This window comes from Choloepus didactylus, chromosome 14 (genome assembly GCF_015220235.1).
Source record: "Choloepus didactylus isolate mChoDid1 chromosome 14, mChoDid1.pri, whole genome shotgun sequence".
Taxonomy (NCBI): Eukaryota; Metazoa; Chordata; class Mammalia; order Pilosa; family Megalonychidae; genus Choloepus; species Choloepus didactylus.
Genome location: NC_051320.1, coordinates 26,016,101 through 26,037,033, shown reverse-complemented (window position 1 = coordinate 26,037,033; position 20,933 = coordinate 26,016,101). Strand labels below are relative to the sequence as shown.

Genomic DNA, 20,933 nt, shown 5'->3' with positions numbered 1-20,933 from the left:
ACATAAGGCTTCTGGTCTACCCAGCTCCTGGTCAGTGGTCTGCTACTGCTTGAGAGAGCAGAGAAAACCCCAGCCCTAAGAAGAGAGGGGGACACAGCAGAGTTCTGATTCAACTGTTGGCCAGCAAAATTGGACCTCTGGGTCCTCCAGCCTTGGCCCTTTCTGGGCAGCTGCACATGGGATGCTCAAAAAGAATAAGTCCCAGTGTTAAAGCTGACTGGACATAGAGCTGAAAATACTCTGCTTCTGTAGGGCATGGGGAATAGATTGCCAAAAAGCACCATCTGCTGGGCAGGCAGGAAATGTGCATCCTTTGGAAGCTGCTTTCCTGCCCTTCTCCCTAGGGACATTTGGAATTGACCTGTGCTCCGTGTGTGGGTCCCTGGCTCAGTTTCGGCTGTGAACTACTGATGAACCAAGGGCCAAGGAAGAGCTTCAGTATGAACCCAATCAAAACAAAATCCTAGACAAGAAAGGGATCTTCAAATGCCCAGATACCAGCCAAACATTACAAGTCATACTAAGAAACAAGAGGATATTGGCCCATTAAAAGGAATGAATTAAAAACTTGGAGGAAATACAGAATTTGAAAAAACAAATGAAAGATGTTTAAACAAATTTCCTAAACCAATTTAAGGAGATGAAGGAAAATATGGCTAAAGAGGTAAGGGATATTATGAAGACACTGAGTGAGCATAAAGAAGAATTTGGAAGCATGCAAAGAAAAATAACAGATTTTATGTGAATGAAAGGCATAAGATTAAATGAGATGAGATTAAAAATATCCTAGGGGCATACAACAGCAGATTTGAACAGGCAGAAAGAATCAGCAACCTAGAAGATAGGACATCTGAAATAAAATCGACAAAAGAGCAGATAGAGAAAATAATGGAAAAATTTGATCAGGGTCTCAGGGAACTGAATGACAACATCAAGTGTATGAACATACACATCATGGATGTCCCAGAAGTAGAAGAGAAGGAAAAAGAGTCAGAAAGAATATTTAAGGAAATAATGGCCCCAAATTTCCCAACACTTATGAAAGACAGAAGGATACAAGTCCAAGAAGCGCAACATACTCCAAACACAATAAATCCTAATAGACCTACTCCAAAACACATATTAATAAATACGTCAACTGCCAAAGATGAAAGAATTCTGAAAGCAGCAAGAGAAAAGCAATTCATCAGACATATGGGATGCTCAAAAAGAATAAGTCCCCATCTACTTATCAGAAACCATAGAGGTGAAAACGCAGTGGTATGATAAATATATTTAAGGTACTGAAAGAGAAAACTGGAACCCAGAATACTTTATCTGGCAAAACTGTCCTTCGAAAATGAGGGAGAGTTTAAAACATTCACAGATAAAACAGAAACAGAGAGTTCATCAGCAAGAGACCTGGCCTACAAGAAATACTAAAGGGAGTTCTGCAGGCTGAAAGGAAAAGATATGAGAGGCTTGGAATGGAGTTCAGACATGAAGATTATCAGTAAGGGTAACTACAAAAAGAGACAAAAATAATATATGACGGTGGTTTGGATCTGTTATGTACGCCAGAAAACAATGTTCGTTTAATCCAGTCTTGTGGGGATGGACCTACTGCGGGTGGGACCTTTTGATTAGATTGTTTCCATAGAGATGTGACACTGCCTATTCAGGATGGGTCTTGGTTCCCTTGTTGGAGGCCTTTGTGAGAGGATAAAAGGCAGAGACATTTTGAAGAAGTTCAGAGAAGCTAAGATATGTAATCCAGAGTTTGCTTCTTAGGAGAAGCTGTGAGAAGCTATGACAGAAGCCCAGAGACATTTTGGAGAAAGCCATGGAAACGAGAAGCTAAACATAGGAGAGGATCAGCAGACTCTGGCCATGTGCCTTCACATATGATAGAGGAACCCCAGATGCCATTGGCCTTTCTTCAGAGAAGTTATCGTCTTGTTGATGCCTTAATTGGGACATTTTCATGGCCTCAGAACTGTAAATCTGTGAACTAATAAACCCCCATTGTAAAAGCCAATCCATTTGTGGTATTTTGCATTCTGGCAGCTTTAGCAAACTGGAAAAATTGCATAAAAGCCAAAGGATAAAATGGTTGAATTAAGTACTGCCTTTACAGCAATAACATTGTATGTTAATTCATTAAACTCTCCAATCAAAAGACAGAGACTAGAGCTAGCTTCGGCAGCACATATACTAAAATTGGAATGATACAGAGAGGATTAGCACGGCCCCTGCACAAGGATAACACACAAATTCGGGAAGTGTTCTTTTTTTTTATTACTGCACCAGCTTTTCCTAAAGGCATCTGTGAACACGGCAGAACTAACAGATCTCTTAATACAGCAGAGCCACACTGGGAGTGTAATGTTTCAGAAGACAGTGACAATGATGTGGATGTTGATGAAGATGAGATTTTTGGTTTCATAAGCCTTTGAAATTTAACTGAACGAAAGGGTACCCAGTATGCTGAACAAATTAAAGAGTTGATTCTAAGCTTCTGTGAGAAGAGCTGTAAAGGAACGCGGTTGAACAACTGGACAAGTTTTTTTAAATGACCCCACCAAGCTTGTGGGCTTACTGCTGAGTGAAAGTTTCATTGATGTTCCTCCGCAGATTGCCCTGCCCGTGCACCAGCAACTTCAGAAAGAACTGACCGAGGCACGCAAAATGAACAAGCAATGTGGAAATTCAGAAAAATTCTACCTTCTGATTAGTAAGACATTTGTGGAAACAGGAAAAAGCAATTCCAAAAAGAAATAGAGCAACCAAAACAAAGATAAGCTAATATTTGCAAGTGCAGAGGAAGAATTTCAATATGAGAAGGTTATCTTGAGATTTCACTACTCGGTGCAGGAGTAGAGCAACACATGCCTGGGAGGCAGATGGTCTTTTGATGATGTACCCATGAGGCCCCTGCAAACTGTGAATGGTGACTCCAGCCAACAAGATGATTGAAATCATGGACAAACTCAAAGACCATCTTTCTATCTAACCCATTCCCATGGAAATTGCCAGAAAACTCAGTGGAGCTTTATTGAAAAACTCATGACTTTATTCGGATGAAGGTCCTCTACAAAAAAGTAAGGTTCTGTCACTCATGACACATTTACAAAATATCTGTTTTTCATTTTGGTCTAATTAATTATATACGTGATTAAAAACTTTTTCAATGAGAAGAAAAACATGGACTAGTTATTTAAAGAACGCAGTAAAAACTTCTATTTTTTATATAATAATAAAAAAAAGACAGAGACTAGCAGAATGTACTAAAAATATGATCTATCTATACGAAGTCTACACGAGACTCACCTTAGATCCAAGGACACAAATAAGTTGAAAGTGAAAGGCTGGGAAAAGATATTCATGCAAACAATAACAAAAAAAAGAATCTATCAGACAAAATGCAGACTTTAAATGCAAAAATGTTATGAGTCCAAGGGCAATATATATTAATAAAAGGGGCAAACCACCAAGAAGAAATAACAAATATTTATGCACCAAACCAGGATGCCCCAAAATACATGAGGCAAACACTGGCAAAACTGAAGGGAACATAGACATCTCTACAATAACAGTTGAAACTTCAATACACCAAACTCATCCATAGATAGAACATATAAAGGATCAATAAGGAAACAGAGAACTTGAATAAAGTGATAAATGAACTAGATATAACAGACATTTACAGAACACGTACCCCAAAACAGCAAGATATATATTCTTTTCAAGTACACAGGGATCATTCTCCAGGACAGACCACATATTGGATCACAAAACAAGTTTCAATAAAATATATAAATATAATTTAAAAGATTTAAATTATACAAAGCACTTCCTCTGATCATACTGGAATGAAGCTGGGAAACAATAACAAGCAGAAAATGGGATTATTCACAGATATATGGAGGTTAACTAACACATTCTTAATTTTAGAGAAATTAGCAGTATCTAGAGATAATAAAAAGCAGAACACAACATTTCAAAACTAATGCGACGCAGCAAAGGCACTGCTGAGAGGGAAATTTATAGCCCTAAATGCCTACATTAAAAAGGAAGAAAGGACTAAAATCAAGGACCTAACTGCATACCTGGAGAAACTAGAGAAATAACAGCAAACTAACCCCAAAGCAAGCAGAAGGAAAGAAATAACAAAGATTAGATCAGAACTAAATGAAATTGAGAATTAAAAAAAGAGAGAGACTCAATAAAAGCAAAAGTTGATTCTTGGGGAAGATCAATAAAATTGACAAACTCTTAACTAGACTGACAAAGACAAAAAGAGAGAAGATGTAAATCACATCAGAAATGAGAGGGAGGACATTACTACTAACCACACAGAAATAAGAACGATTCATAAGAGGATATTATGAACGTCTGTATGCCAATACATCAGACAACTTAGATGAAATGAACAACTTCCTAGAAACACATAAACCACCTACACTATCTATGGAAGAAACAGAGGACCTCAGCAAACCAATCACAAGTAAAGGATTGAATTAGTCATCAGAAACCTCTCAACAAAGAAAAGCCCGGGACCAAACTGCTTCACAGGTGAATTCTACCAATCATTCCACGAACAATTAACACCAATCCTGTGCAAACTCTTCCAAAAAGTTGAAGAGAAGTGAACAATACCCAACTCATTCTATGAATTTAACATCACCCTAAAACCAAAGCTAGGTGAAGATACTGCAAGAAAATTATAGACCAATCTCTCTAATGAATATAGATGCAAAAAAAAAAAAACCTCAAAAACAAAACAAAAACAAAAAACTCCCAAATTGAATCCAACAGCACATTAAAAGAATTATACAGCATGATCAAGTGGAATGGTGATGCAACACAAGAAAATCAATTAATGTAATATACCACATTAACAAATTGAAGGGAAAAAAACCACATGATCCTCTCGACTGATGCAGAAAAAGCATTTGACAAAATCCAGCATCCTTTCTTAATAAAAACACTTCAAAAGATAGGAATAGAAGGAACTTTCCTCATTGTGGTAAAGGGCATATGTGAAAAACCCATGGCTAACATTGTATTCAATAGTGAAAGACTGAAAGCTTTCTATTTAAATTTAAGATCAGGAACAAGACAGGGATGCCTTCTCTCACTACTCTTATCCACTATTGTGCTAGAAGTTATAGCAAGAATAATTAGGCAAGAAAAAGAAATAAAAGTCCTCCAAATCAGAAAGAAAGAAGTAAAACCCTACTATTTGCAGATGACATGATCCTCTATTTAGAAAGTCCCCAAAAATCTACAACAAAGCTATAGAGCTAATAAAGGAGTTCAGCAAAGTGGCAGGATACAAGATCGATGTACACTAGTAATGAGCAATCTCAGGTGGAAATCAAGGAAAAAAACTTTACAATGGCAACTGAAAGAATCAAATATCTAGAAGAAATTTAACCAAGGATGTAAAGGCCCTGTATTCAGAAAACTGCAAAACAATGCTAAAAGAAATCAGACAACCTAAATAAATGGAAGGATATTCCATGTTTCTGGATCAGAAGATTAAACATAGTTAAGAAGTCATTTCTACCCACATTGATTTATAGAATCAATGCAATCCCAATCAAAATTCCAATGGCCTACTTTGAAGACAGGGAAAAGTCAAACATCAGATTTATTTGGAAGGGTAAGGGACCTCAAATAGCCAAAAACATCTTGAAAAAGAAGAGTGAAGTGGGAGAACTCATGCTTCCTGACTTTAAAGCATATTACAAAGCTAAAGTGTCAAAACAGCATGGTACTGGCATAAAGCTAGGCATACTGATCAATGGAATCAAACAGAGAGTTCAGAAATGGACACTTACATCTATGGTCAATTGATTTTTTACAAGTCTTCCAAGTCCACAGAACTGGGAGAAAATAGTCTCTTCAACAAATGGTATTGGGAGAACTGAATATCCATATTCAAAAAAATGAAAGAGGATGCCTATCTCACACCCTATACAAAAATGAACTCAAAATGGATCAAAAACATAAGTATAAGAGCCCTGGCCACAAAACTCCTAGATGAAAATGTAGGGAAGCATTTTCAATTATCTTATGGTAGGCAGATGCTTTTTCTACTTGACACCCAAAACACAAGCAACTGAAGAAAAAAATAGATAAAAAGGACCTCCTCAAAATTGAATATTTCTGTGCAAAAAAGGACTTTGTCAAAAAAGTGAAAAGGCAGCCTACACAATGGGCGAAAATATTTGGAAACCACATATCTGATAAAGGTTTAATAGCTAGGATGCATACAGAGATTCTACAACTCAACAATAAAAAGACAAACAACCAAATTAAAGGATGGGCAAAGGCATGAATAGATATTTTTCCAAAGAGGAAATACAAATGGCGAAAAAGCATGCCGAATACAGTGTCCACTATTGAATAAACAGAAAACTTTATTTGTTGGAGATGTGGAGAAATAGGAACACTTATTATTGGTGGTGTGGAAGGGTAGTGGAAGGCAGTCTGATAGTTCCTCAGGAAGGTAAGTCTAGAACAGCCCTATGACCTGGCAATCCCACTACTAGATATATAGTCAGAAGGAATCAAAGCCAAGAATGTGAATAGGCACTTACACGCTGATGTTCATAGCAGCATTATTCACAATTTCCAAAATATGGAAACAATCCAAGTGTCCATCAACAAATGAATAAACAAAATGTGGTATAAACATACAATGGAATATTATTCAGCTGCAAGAAGGAATGAAATATTGATGCATGCAACTACATGGATGAACCTTGAAGACATTATGTTGAGAGAAATTAGACACAGAAGGACAAATATTGTATGATCTCACTAATATCAACTAAATATAATAAGCAAACTCATAAAATTAAGATCTAAAATACAGGTTATAGGGAGATAGCTTGAGGGTAGAGAATGGGTACTGCATGCTTATATGCAGAATTTTTAACTAGGTTGAATTTAAATGTTTGGAAATGGATAGAGGTGATGGTAGCACATTATGATGACTGTGGTTGAAAGGGGCAGTTTAGAGTCATGTATGTCCCTAGAAGGAAAACTAGAAGATAAAACAGGGGACTGTATAACACAGTGAACCTGTGGTGGACAATGATTGTGATTAACAGTACAAATATAACAGTGTTTTCATGGACTACAAAAATTTACATCACTATTACCAGGAGTTAATAATAGAATGGTATATGGCGAAAAATGCACCTAAGGCAAACTATGGACCATAGTTAACAATAATGTTTTAATATTTTTTCACAAACAGTACCAAACATACCATACCAATGGTAAGGGTCAATAATGGGGGTACATGGGATAAAGGTATGAGATTTTTTTTTTAGTATTGAAAATGTTTTAAAATTGGTGATGAATGTACAACTATGTGATTACAATGTGAGCCATTGATTGTATACTTTGGATGGCTTGAATGGTGTGTGAATATATCAGCTTAAAATAAAACAAAACAATCACATGGTAAAATCAGATTGCCTGGGTTTGAATCTTTGGTTCCACCACGTAACCACGTATAATCTTTGCAAAGTTACTTAATCTCTGTCACTCAATCTTCTCATTTGTAAAATGGGGATTAGAGGTGACTTCAAAATTTATTGTGAGGGTTACATAACTTAACATATGTAAAACAGAGGAGTGCTGGAACGTATTGAGCCCTGTAATCCAGTTAGCAAATGGTCTCAAAACTGGGAAGTGACAGAGCCAGGTCTGACCCACTCTGACCCCAAAAGCTCTAACTATTCACATCACCCAATCTGATCAATCCAAATTCTATCATATTGTTTCTCCCAGTTTAAAGCTCTTCAGCATCTCCCTAGTACTCCCAGGATAGAGATTGAGCCTTTGATTTGGCAAATGAGGGTGATCACACTTTCTAGTTTGCCTGGGGCCATCCCAGTTTCTGTTCATTGCACTAACATCCTGTCCAGTTTGGCAATTGTTGAAGATTTTTGGAATTTTAGTTTAGAGAACAGTTTTTGATTATAAATATTTAATAGATCTACTGACCAATGAATTACATATTTCAAATTATAAGACTGTTACCTATTTGTGAATATATATCCTTCCATAAAAAGTTTAGAATGATGTTTCTTGAGTTCTTTAAATTCAGGTAGATTTTTTACTGGGTTGCACTGACTTTATAGTACAACTGGGGGAGAAATGGCATATTTACACAGTTTTCGTTGCATCCAAGAGCAAGGAATGATTCTCCATTTACTTAGATCTACTTTGTATGTAAAAGAAATTTGTATAAATTAAAATTTTTAGCACTTTCTTCCATGATGAAAACCATCTGTTTGGAAGACAAATTATATGGTATCTTATATATCACACTCTCCATGAAACAGGCTCTGCTTACCTCTGAACTTCATTTCTCTCTCCTCCCTTCCCTGTGACTTTCTTTGCACAAGCTGTCCCTTCCAGGTGGCCTGACTTCTTCCCTTCACTCTATCCTGTATCTGGGTCACTCATATTTCTTTCAGGATGCAATATTTGTGCCACCTCTTTGGGAAGCTTTCCCTGGCTCCTTGAGTTAGGGGGCTTTCCATGTGCTTGTCTAACACCATGTTGTCCCCCTGCCAAAGTGCTTTGTACACAGTTATAACACTTGCCTGGATCCCTTTAAAGGCCATACGTTACATAGAGAAAGTCACTTAGTACAATAAATATTTGTTGAATGAATGAATGAGGACAAATTTTTTCTTTCATTCTTCTCTTTCTCTATAGAAACAGATTAAAGGTAAATTTCACCTTCAGTTTGAGGGGGATCTTAAGAGTTCTGCCAGTGCTACACTTTAGATTCTTCTGTGGAACAAGGAATGCAGCAGCTGGAGTGGAATCCGTGGGAAAGTAGGAAAAAGTGAAGAACATTCTCTCAGAGCTTAGACTAACCCAAACCCTCACCCTGAGCAGGCTGGCCTTTGTTGTGTGAAGAAAAACGTGTCCCCAAGAGGACACATGGCTTGTCTCGCGGAGTTTCAGCTGGATTTCAGTGCCAAATATGCCCGTTCAACAGCACACCTCTGGGCAGGGTGCAAACCGCACAATCGCACACAGTAGTCCTGAGTGATTCATGACCCAGAGCCTCGGCCCCTCATCACCTTTGGAGGCCAACCTCACCTCCAACCCTTTAAGCCCAAACCCTGACCCTGACCCATCTCCTGGTAGAGCCCTATGTGAACTTCAGACTTGACAACATTAAACAGAAGAATCCAACAGGGATAGCAAGTCAGCTGAAAAACAGTTGAGTCCCTGAAGAGTAACGAGAGAAGAGAACAAGGGGAAACTTCATAAAAGCAACACAAAGCAGGACAATGAAGGTTTGATTTTTTTCTTCCCATTCAAAAGGCTTAGGCAGATCAGAAAATGGACTTGTATCTTAACTCGTGGTTACCGATGACAGATATGGTTAAGGTGCCAAGGAATCTCTTTTTAAAAAATCTAATATAAATATATCCTATATATGAAAGTATAAGTACTCATAAATATATGATTTTAAAATCTGTATAGTTTATATAATATATACAAATATGTAAAATTATATAAAATAAATTGGATTAATATATACAGTATCATTCTTTGGAATTATGGTATCACTCATTTCCTTTCACATACCATTTCATTAGTGTAAATGTTTTGCATGCTATTATTACACTTAATAATATCCATCATTTATTGGGGCTTGGTACATGCCAGACTCTGTTCTACGAATGTTTAGGAACAAGTCTGGGATTTGAACTCAACATAGTCTGGTTCCAGTGCTCATGCTTGCAACTCAAGTGCTGTACAACCTCTAACACACAGCTGTAAGTGCATGGACTGCCACTCTAGAGGGAGGAGAACCAACACAAGCAAAAGCCATGGGGACAGCAGCATGGTGGCTGCGGGGGGAGCATGGTGTGGTCTGCTGGCTGGTTAAGGCTTGGGGTGAAAGCCAGGAAGTAGCCCTGGTGGTTTAAGGCTGCCAGGAACCGACTGTTGGCTCCGCACAGCCACTGGGTACCAGGAGCTCTTCTTGGACAGCAAAGGGCAGCAGCATCAACTTTCACAGACAACAGGGAAATAAACTCTCCCTCATCCTGTTGATCCTCCTCTCTCTTGCAACATAGTCAGAAACTACTGCCTTCAACTCAAGCCAAAAAGTCAGTCCTGAGTCGTCAATGACACTTTCTGAGCTGTGCCTTTACTCTGAGCTTGTCCTAACTGGAAAATGACCACTGTGGGTAAGTGCTAGCTTGATAGCTGACCCTGCCTTATGCTTATGCCACAGCAGGAAAAAGGACACTGAAATGAGTGGGGAACAAATTTGCTCTTTGAAGACCTGGGGAAGTCTAAAGACTGATTTTTGAAAAGCCAAAAAAAGAAGGCAGTTTTAAAAATATCAAGTTAGTCAATCTTATACAGGATAATTTTCTATAGTACTCTGTTTAATTTTCAAATTTTAAATTCATCAATTTGGTTATTTCTCTCAAGCTTTTTTTGTAATTAAATTTCTTGATTAAAATACATTTACTTTAAAAAAATTTTTTAAAGACTTAAGGCTTCTTCAAGTCTGAGTGGTTACAGCAATGGAGGAGTGTGTTCTGGTAAATACCATAGGGAGATGGCAGTTCTTTCCAGCAGTTCAAAGCATAGCGGATATTTCTGAATCTGCTTCATTTCAATCCAACATGATACAACAATTAAGCAAGGCCACATCAAAGACTGTATTTGAGTCCAGCAAGTCACCAAGCGGGACTAGGCAAAGATCTTTTAATAACCCCATCTCATGATTTCCTGCCTGCAAAATAGATATCAAATGAAAGATGGCTTGCTTCATGGATTATGCAATGGTGGATAGTAATTTTAAGTTATAAACTATCCTTAGATTTGTCATTTGACAAGGAATTTACAGGAAAAAAATCAATAGAAACACCATGTCATCCTTGCATGCTTTCAGTGGCCACCTCACAAAAAAGGAAGATTCTATTAAGAATTATTTTTGAGTTGCCAAGGCTCTGTTTTAAATGACCTCAGAAACAATTGATCTGGCCCATTTACTGTTGCTGGCAGGAACAGGGGTGGAGGAGAGTCCTAGATGTTTGCCATTTAACTGATACACCTGAGGTACAGTTAAATATACTTAATCTCAAGGTTGTCCAGGGATGACTTCATGGTGAATGACCCTCAGTCTGTTCTGACCAGGCTTGTCTTAAGTAACCCATTAATACCCTTTTATCTTTTCATGGCAGACATAAAAGGGGGACAGATTGAAAATCCTTTAGCTATAAAATGGAGAGCATCAAAAAAGTCAGTACTTGGTGTTAAGTCTACTTAAAAATGTCACATTTCAGAGATTTCTTAATGCAATCCAGCACAAAATCACCCTTGAGTATGAAATACTAACTCGTCAGCCCGTTTTTGGGGTGAGACCAGCTCCAGAGCCAGTTCTTCTGCTCTGTCTTGTGTGTGTATGGAGTGACCCGGGGTTGGCACGGGGGCAAAGTGAGGTAAGGAATGAAGAAGAAAGGCAAGAGAGGGAAGAAAAAGGAGAGATATATAATTGATTATAAAACATCCTCCAAAGTCGTGCTTCCTTCATTTTTCTTTGTTTGCCTCTTCCCCAGCACCTTTCCTACTGTCACTTAGCTTCTAGCCAGAACAATGAGCTGGCACCTGAAAGAAGGGCCCAGAGACCATGACTCAGGAGGCTGGAGGGGTGGCAGTGGGGAGCACAGGGGACCTGGAGCAGCACTATTCTTTGGTTTCTTTGAGAAGATATTGATATGGATGGCGCCAACTCAGTCCACATTTCACTAGCAGAAGCTTTTCTCCCAAGATTCATTAACTAGGGCACTGAAACATCCCTGCCCTCAGGCTTCCTGCAGTTCCCAATTGCTGCACAAGGCACATTTCTAACAGACTCACCTGAGGTCTACGCTTGGAGTAGAAAACTAGTAAGGGCTGACATTGTTGAGATACCAAATGACATGGTCCCCAGGTGTCTGGGGCCCCCTCCAGAGCACAGTGAGATAAAGGGGGAGGGGATAAAATGACTGGGGTGAAGTTTTATGAAGTTTTTGAGCGTCAGGCACTATTGCCTAGGTAATATTCCAGCAGCATTGCCCATGTGCTATGTCAAGACCTTTCTGAGTGGACATGACATGCCCTCCCCAACAATCAGCACACTCTTTGCAGTCGGCACCCCTCTGCGGGGTCTTCAGAATCACATCACCACTATTTGGCACCACCAATGTTAATTAAAAACGCTAACAAAGAAGTGCCTTCTGTTTCCTCCTACCTCTGCTTTACAGTCCCTTAAAATTCCCATTTCTCCTTTTGTGCCTTTGACATTACATTTAATAAAAACCTCTAACTAGTTTCCATGATGCCCCCACCACGCTAAATTAATGTGTAAGCATCACAAGAAATAATCCCTCCCCTCCAGAGAACTCCCAAGACACCATTTCTTTTTTTTTTCACATTCACATCATCCATGCTTAAAAGCATCATCCAACAAGCAAAGAAGCATGGGAGGGAGGAAATGCTCCGAAAGATATCTTACTGTGATAGTGAACTGATTTAAAAAGCAAAATGGCCAATCTGTAACCAATGACAAAATATGGTTGAGAAAACTGTTAGAACATGCATGCACCCCAAGCTATGTTCTGTGCAACAGAGTAAGAAACAGAAATTAGTTGAAATGTCTGGATCATGCAATTATTGGGAAAAATGCTGCCGAGGAGAATAAAAAAGTGTGAATACCTGTGTAGGTCATAGCTTCCTCCATCTTTATTTCCTGATATAGGAAAATACAAGAGTAACTTATGTTAGCTTTAGGAATCATAAAACCATTCACAATGTAGTTTTCCATGCACAACATCTAAATCCTAGAAAGAAATATATTGTGTTAAATACAGAAAGTGCTGAAGTCCAACAGAGCTTTTCTAATAGACAGGTTCAAAAAGAGGATTGAAAGCTATAAATAAAAAGGTTTACGATGCAAAAAAAAAAAAAAAAAAAGTTTACAAGAAACATGGGTGGGGAGTGAGGAAAGGAGAAAAGCCAATTTAAAAGCAGTAGAAAAGTACCTCCAGAAGTCCAAATAATTCTCAGTAAAAGTTAAATTTTGGTTATTTTTAGACAAAACACTCAGAAAAATCATCCAGTAATCCTATCGCGTAGGAACAGTCTAGATGTAGAGAGGGCTACTTGAAGCATAAACAGTAGTAACCAGCTCCACCTGGTGTGTCATTTCACCATTAAGAGAATTTCAGATTTCACTACATAGAGTTGGTATGTCATTACCAAGAAATAAGCCTGCTATGTTCTTTTGGGGAAAAATATCTGGGAATATTTCTAGTGTCTTTAATAGTTGGTTTAGATTCCAGGCATTAGCAGACAGGTTTTTTTTTTTGTTTGCTTGTTTTCTTTCTTTTTTTGTAAGATTGGAGGAAAATGTCAATGGATAAGCAGGATATCTGAAAAGATTTGAGCTGAGTAGGGTCAGTGGTCAAAAGATCTATCCTCTCCTGGCTAGCAACTTACTCCACTAAAGTATTAACAGAGAGCTGCTGTCTGATGACTGGGATGTGCCCTCTCTCACAGGATATACCTTATATTATGGGGCTGCCATAGATTGAAAGGCTTTAGCACCCTATATTGGTGGAAATGGCAGGTGGTGATGTAGGATCACTTTGGGATGGGAAACCCCCACCCTTCAAGTCACATGACCCAGAGAGCTGTCAACTGCAATTGCTGGTGATGTGGGCTCTGGAGGTGACCAGAAAACAGCCCTGGAACAAAGGGCTCCTGTAGGTTCCTGCCCTGAGCCTTTGAGGCCAGCTCTTCACCGATACAGATGCCAATGCCCTGACCAGCTTCAGCTGCTTCTCTTTCCTTCTGTGGACATTTTGCTATTTACATTTCTACAGGAATTATGAGAAGAGAATGAATATTCTCATTCACTGGGAAAGAGTTGGGATTGACACAAAAAGAAATGCCTCCCCCATGAGCCGAAGCAGAAATAAGTTGGTTAGTTTAACACTGCAGATAGATCAAGGAGGGGACGTCTGATTCATTCCATACAGATCCCCTTACACTTTCAGATACCAAGTTAACAAGCAGCTCAAAACTGTAGCAATAACAAATAAATCCCCTTTCATCTCATCTTCTAATAAATGTTTCTATCAAGAATCCAAGTTTACTAATCGAAAAGACCTGTGGGAGGGATTGGAATGAAATGCTCACCAAATCTTTCCATGCATTAATTTTTTTCATTAAGATATCCAAAACTAAATTAAAGATGAAAAAGATGTTTCAGATTTCTTGGGGAGTTGCCACCAAGTATCCAAAACTATATTTTTCTATACATGTAAGACTTTCAGTGGCAAAAATACTGGTAATACAAAGAATTTTCCAGGTAATATAGAATGAATTTTTTTCTCCTTACCAACTTCAAGGCCCTTGGGTCTTGGGTTACACTGCTTATAACCTTGACAGCTTCTGAGCTCCATCAGTTGTACATGTAGCTGATTCAAAATGCCCCGTTCTACTGTGTGAACTGTATTTGTGAGCTGCAGATGAAGAGGTCAGGAAAATATAATTAAGTTCATTTCCCAGTTATCCTATTTTCAACAGCCTTCATAAAATGAAATCATAGTCTTACCTGATAAGGATCTGTATTCATATCAAAATACTCCAAAAAACCAGTAGCAAATTCACAGAAGAGAAAGTTATGTGTTTCATTAACTGTACGCAAACACCAGTAAGTGTTATTGTTAGAGCTTGTGCAAGCACAGAAAGATCCCACTATTGGATAAAAAAGAAAAACACAACGAAAAAGAGAGTGAAAAAACTTAAGCAGGCTATCCATGTCAATATTTCATGATCTGTACATTTAAGGTTCACATTTTCTTTTATGTAAACACTATGGGTAGATGTTAAAGATAACTATACTTCCCCCCACCCCCACCCCCCATACAAATTTGCTATTTGACTAAGTGAAAATGGAAAAAAAAGATGGTGCTCTTTGATGGTGATCATAGACTGAAGGCTAAGATGAAGTTTGCCCTCCTGTTAGCTCAGTCAGGCAGCAGACTCCAAAGTGGGGTGAGTGATTGGAGTATGGGAAGAAAAATATCAGAACTTCTATTTATGGTTATTTTTATCTTTTAAAAAAAAGGAAAAAAAAATGGTTATTTAATATTGAAGTGGAACTGGTGCTTTCTCTTGTTTGTTAGACAGTCACAGTGACAAATGGTACATAGTAAGTCAAGGGGTTCCACAATGTGGGGTTTCAAGAAGGCTGGAGTCCAGCCATGTGGATTTAGGGATAATGTAATTTGTTATCACTGTAGGCTTTCTACAACACTTTTTTTTCCCCCAGGAGAAAATGAAATAGAATTTTTATGATCTACTTGATATAAAATAAAAATATCAAAGTGTATCAACACATAGTAAGGATTATTACTTCTTCAAATTTTTATTCAGTATGTATGTGTGTATATATGTGTGTGTATGTGTGTGTGTATATATATATATACACACATATAAACACATGTATGTATTTGTGCATGGTACACAAATGTCCATGATCCTGATGTAAAACTCATCTTTTTTCTACTGCATCTTGTGAAAAAATCTGAAAGCCCCCACCTAAAATATAAGTACAATAAATACCAACATTATGTTATATACTAAAAAGAGCATCGAATTTGGTATTGAATGAGAATAAGTCTCTTGGCTCCTAAAATAACTAGTGACTCCCTAAAGTTAAGGTCCTTGAAGATAGGAAACTGTATTTTGCTCACTTTCATGTTTTTCACTTAGTGGCAGGCACTCAAAGATTAGTTAAATTGAAACAAGTTGATTTGACTTGGGATGAGGTGACCACCTGTTTGTTCACTTCTTTGTTAGTTTATTCACCTAACATTGATGGAGCATCTCCTGTGTGCCAGGGGATATGGCACCACACAGACATGTGTGCTTTCTCTCATCTTAAGATTATAGTCTAGTAGGGAAGACAAATATTAAGCAAAAACAAAAGTAAAAAAACCCAGTATCGTTATAAATGTGGTAAGTCCTATGGAGAAAAGGTAGAGCTTGCTGAAAGAATACAAGAGGGGTTTGACCTAGCCTGAGGGCACAGGGAAGGTCTCTGTGAAGAAGTGGCCTCACAGTTGAGATGAGAAAGCTGGCTCTTGCTTTCCAGATAGCGGGAACAGCATGTGCAAAGGCACAGAAGTAGGGGGGGAGCTGGGGATGCTTGAGGGACAGAAACCAAGTGGTCAAAGTGGGCGAGAGTGGGAGGAAGTGGTCCCAGGGCTAGGATTAGAACACAGAACTTTGTTAGAGAGATTAAGGACAAATTGCTCTCTACCCTTAGAAAAACAGGATGTCATTAAAAGCTCACAGACTCCTCTGAGCAGTATGGATTGGAAAGAGCAAAAAAAGAGTCTAGGAGGCAACACAGGAATTTTTGCAGTGGTTGAGGTAAGAAATGATAGTGACTTGGGAAGGATGATCACAGTTCAGATGGAGAGAAGCAGGTAAAGGTTTGTAGGATCTCTATCTGCCATGAGAAAATTGTAACTTCATCTTTAAAGGGATTAACCAGTCCTGAATACCACATAACTGCTGCATTCTCAGGAGCCTTACTCATGCTATCCCCTCTGCCTGGGATGCCCCTCTCCACCTATGCCCCTTTCCATATGGATTGGTGTCTCAACCCTCTAGGTTTCAGCTTAAATTTCACCTCTTCAAAAAGGCCCATCATGGTCATCCTCTCTAAAAGGCCTCCTTTACAGCATTTAGTACAACTTTACATTATTTACTTCCCTTTTTTATGTACCCTCCCCCTCATTATCAAGTAAGAGTTATGAGGACAGAGATGAGGTGCATCTTGCCCATCGATCTGCCCCATTGCCCAGTGCCTGGCAATGAATGAATGAATGAATGAATGACCATCAGAGATCCCCACACCACAGCTTACGGAACTACATCAAAAGTTAAACACTGTGGCTTTAAGTGTTCACTTGGGCTCAATATGACTTTAAACATAACATTAAAAAAGTCTCAGGGGTAGGTCTTAGATGCCCCCTAAGAATGGTATTTGGATTCCTGGGAGTCTCCAAATTCCAGTTTGAGAAACACAGACCTGGGTGGTCTCCAATGATCCTTTGATTCTGTTTTGTCAATTCCATGGGATAGTAAAGCCTTCAACCAGATGGCGTCCCACAAGAACGTAGGGTACTGTTTCTACATGGCTTTAGGGAATATTGTGCACAGACAAGTGAAGCACATAAAAGCATTAATTTTAAAACTGCACAATTGTTATTACTGCATCTCCTCGGCAACTCAACGTAAAAACCAAATATTTTGTTGAGTCCCTATTATTCTGTAAGCCCAGTGCTAGGTGCTAAAGTGGAGCGGGAGATTAAGTAGGATATAATTCCCACCATTTCTGTTTTAACTTCCTTTTCCCGTATTTAGAGTAAGCACTTCAAATAAAACAGAAATGAAACATATGTAGGGTACCACTGTTTCTCCATTCATTTAGTTGTTGAGTCATCTTTCTGAGTAGGAGCTCTGCCAGATGCTGGGCATTTTGTAAAACAACATTGTAAGGACAAAACCCAGGGAGAAGCTTGGCATTTTGAAACAAAATACCACCACTACCAATAACAAAATAATCTTCATCAAAATGATGTGAGTTGACACTCTAGAAAATAATACGATGCTTCCCTCTCTGGAATCCGTCTATACTCCTAGTCTAAGTAACGGCAGCAGGAGTCACTGTTTCTCTGCATGGTGGCAGCTAAGTGGCATTTGGGATGAACAACTTACAATTCCAGAACGGGGCTGTCTGCCAGTGGTTGTTGTCATGTGTGAAGCAGGTGAGGCCAGGAAGGCTGCACTCATCTCCCTTCCGCTGGCGCTTCTTTTCCTTCCTCTCCTTCCTCCTCCTGCGGTTCTCTTTAAAAAGTTGGAGTTTGCTGTCTACTTCTTGAGCAGCCTCCCTATTCCAATAGAAGGGGTTTTTCAGTGATCAGACTTTCTTGATTAGAAATAGGATTGCTGTTATGAATCACACACAGATACTTGCATGCATGGTAACAGATACACAATAAAAGATGACCAATATTTTTCACAGAGGGCCTCAAAATATAATCAGCAACAGTGAAGGGAAATTCAAGTGGCAGCTCTCTTGGAACTTTACGGAGCCTTAACAGGGTCAACATTTTCTTCCTTCTTTAATTCAAACACTGATGGAAATAAATATCTAGGCAAATCAGTGGGATTCATTTTGTAGAGGGCACTTAAATTTCTCATGGCTCAGTATCTATCAGCTATAATGTCAACAGCTGGTTGAATTAAATGGCTTGAATTAGATGATGTCCAATATTTTGAAAAAAAAAAAAAAATGCTACAAAACATGCTTAAAAGAATTTTTTTCATTTTTCTTCTTTATCCTTGGTTTTTCCATAAAGGGCCCAAACATTGTTGAGGTTCAAATACTGAATCTCCTTCATTTGCAAATTTTACTAATATTTTAAAAATATGTATATTTCTTCCAACTTGCAGAATTCAACACTCTTGCAGGCTGCTCTATAGAACACGCTGACCTAATCCCTAGAGTCCACATCTCTCAGTCACTTTCTGCCAAAAAATAGTGCCTTGAGTGAAAAACTGTCTACCTATCCCCTTAAATGAGATCAAGAGTGCACACAGAATCAGAGTGAACGCCACCCGGCTCTCTCTCTAAGGAATCCAAAAGCATTGCCGTGGTCCCTTGGCAGGGTGTGGGCTTGGTTTTCAATTTCTTGAACTATGTGCCCTCCTAGGTGAAAGCACTGCTTCCAAAGAGGCACCGCTCAGAACACAGGAGTCCCTCAGGCTTTCAGACGTGTCTACGGACGTCTCGACCCAGCAAACGTGGGGAAGTTACTTACTTGAATGGGTGAAGATGGCTCTTTAATTTCTCTGGCTTTTTAACACCTCTCTCTTTATTGTAATAGCTGCAGGCAAAAGGATTTAAAAGTATATCTTCATACCCTTTCATTCAATTAATTCATTTTATATAAAGAAAAAAACATTTTATTGTAACTTTTAGCTTAATGGGGCTTTTTCTTCTTACCTTCTGCTTAGGTTTATACCATACTTAATCTGATCTAAATATTAGATCATCATGATACATTCTAATGCATTTAATTTATTAAGCTTTTAATTGTAAAAGAAAGAAATAGGCCTAGTGCTGGCCACTTTAGCTTACGGAAATGGTACTGCATTTGGAAAGTAGATATTGGGATGGATAGAAGCTTACTTCTGTTTACTACAGACACATTCTTCAGGCTTTCTTCTCTTTAGGTGTCCTCTAACTTCTCTTAAATTCTTTATTTTGTCTTGCAGAGCTTCAATCTGGAAAACATATTTGAACAACTACCTCTTAGGATCAGAATTCTCCTTGCAAAGTATCTTTCTTTTCACCTTATTTTCTATGTTCCATAATTACAAAGTTCTTTTGAGATGATAATTAGTTTGGAAACAAACTGGGCATAAAATATTGCTACTTCTATTTTCCACCCAATGTGTTATAAATAAACATTAACAGGTGTCTCTTTTACTATTAAATTATTTTATCACAGAGATTTCAAAAGGTCACTAGTCAATCATCATTCTCTTCTCATAGTCTATTTTGTTTTCAGTTCAGGATTATCACTGAATCACTGGAAAAAGATAAATACCTTGATTTTTTTCCTATTTTTCACATAATTATAAAAAAGATGAGGTGTACACTGAGTATGTTCTACCAGTCATGGCAGGGCTGGTACGCCAAGTGAGAGTTTAGAATATATATTCCCACCTCACAGCCACAGCTCACCTCCTTATCAATGTATGCCTTGTGATCCTTCCATGCTCTAGAAGATTGGTACAGCTCTCTCTCACAATGGATTGTGTCATTTGGAAGAATAAAGCACCTGAAGAAACAAATAAACAAAAAAATATTAAAAATAGTGACGAGAACTGTGCCAGTTTGAATGCATTATGTCCCCTGAAACGCCATTATCTTTGGTGCAATCTTGTGTGGGCAGACGAATTAGTGTTGATTAGATTGTAATTCTTTGATTGAATGCTTCCATGGAGATGTGACCCACCCAACTGTAGGTGATGACTCTGATTGGATAGTTTCCATGGAGGCATGGCCCTGCCCATTTGGCATGGGCCTTGATTAGTTTACTAGAGCATTATATAAGCTCAGACAGAAGGAGCGAGCTTGCTACAGCCAAGAGGGACACTCTAAAGAACACACAGAGAGCTGAGAGCAACTGAGAGTGACACTTGGAAGAGGAGCTATAGCTAAGAGGACAAAACGCCCCAAGAGCAACATTTTGGGGAACACAGTTTTGCAACGCAACCTGGGAGCAAGCAGATGCCAGCCATGAGCCTTCCAAGCTAATGGAGATTTTTGGGACACCAATGGACATCCTTCAGTGAAGATACCCCCTTACCTTGGACACTTTATGGCCTTAAGATTGTACCTTTGTAATCGAATAAGCCCCCTTTATAAAAAGCCGATCCATTTCTGTGTTTTGCGAAAAGGCAGCATTAGCAAACTAGAACAAGAACTTAACTATCTTCTAAACTCTTGGATTGGATATGAGCAGTAAGCAGGGAGCTAACTGAGAGACAAGGATGTGGGAATGTTGCCTGGCTACTGATGTGGGCCAAGGATGGTGTCACCCAGAGATCACCACCAAATCACCTTTAAAGGCAGCTCTCCTTCATATCCCCATAAACAGGCATACACCCCCACCCCCATCCCCACAAACTGCAGTTTTGAAAGCACTCTCAAATATGTGTAGGGGGAAAAAATGAGGTCTCCACAGTCATAATGGAAATGGCTTGTTTGAAGCAATGCAGCCAGAAGGGGGCTATTCATCCCATTCATTTTG

The 20,933-nt window shown here is 38.7% G+C and overlaps 1 protein-coding gene, 1 non-coding gene and 1 pseudogene across 7 annotated transcripts in view; 2 read left to right on the top strand and 1 right to left on the bottom strand.

The window, feature by feature from the left end:
• Window positions 1–20,933, bottom strand: part of SULF1 (sulfatase 1) — a 235,287-nt gene that overhangs the window by 43,006 nt on the left and 171,348 nt on the right. For 4 of the 6 annotated variants that reach the window (XM_037803038.1, XM_037803039.1, XM_037803037.1 and 1 more), the window contains 6 exons: window positions 19,862–19,958; window positions 19,304–19,398; window positions 18,933–18,998; window positions 17,827–17,999; window positions 14,648–14,790; window positions 14,432–14,555 (listed from right to left, as the gene is read on the bottom strand). In XM_037803038.1, the coding sequence (XP_037658966.1) occupies window positions 14,432–14,555; window positions 14,648–14,790; window positions 17,827–17,999; window positions 18,933–18,998; window positions 19,304–19,398; window positions 19,862–19,958 (698 nt within the window). Of the gene's footprint in view, window positions 1–12,744; window positions 12,779–14,431; window positions 14,556–14,647; window positions 14,791–17,826; window positions 18,000–18,932; window positions 18,999–19,303; window positions 19,399–19,861; window positions 19,959–20,933 lie in introns of all 6 variants that reach the window. The other 2 variants (XM_037803042.1, XM_037803041.1) reach the window with 2 other exon arrangements.
• Window positions 641–2,992, top strand: LOC119509506 (annotated as a pseudogene).
• LOC119509688 lies at window positions 2,170–2,276 on the top strand. The gene has a single exon (XR_005211753.1). It is a non-coding gene; the product is annotated as a U6 spliceosomal RNA (small nuclear RNA).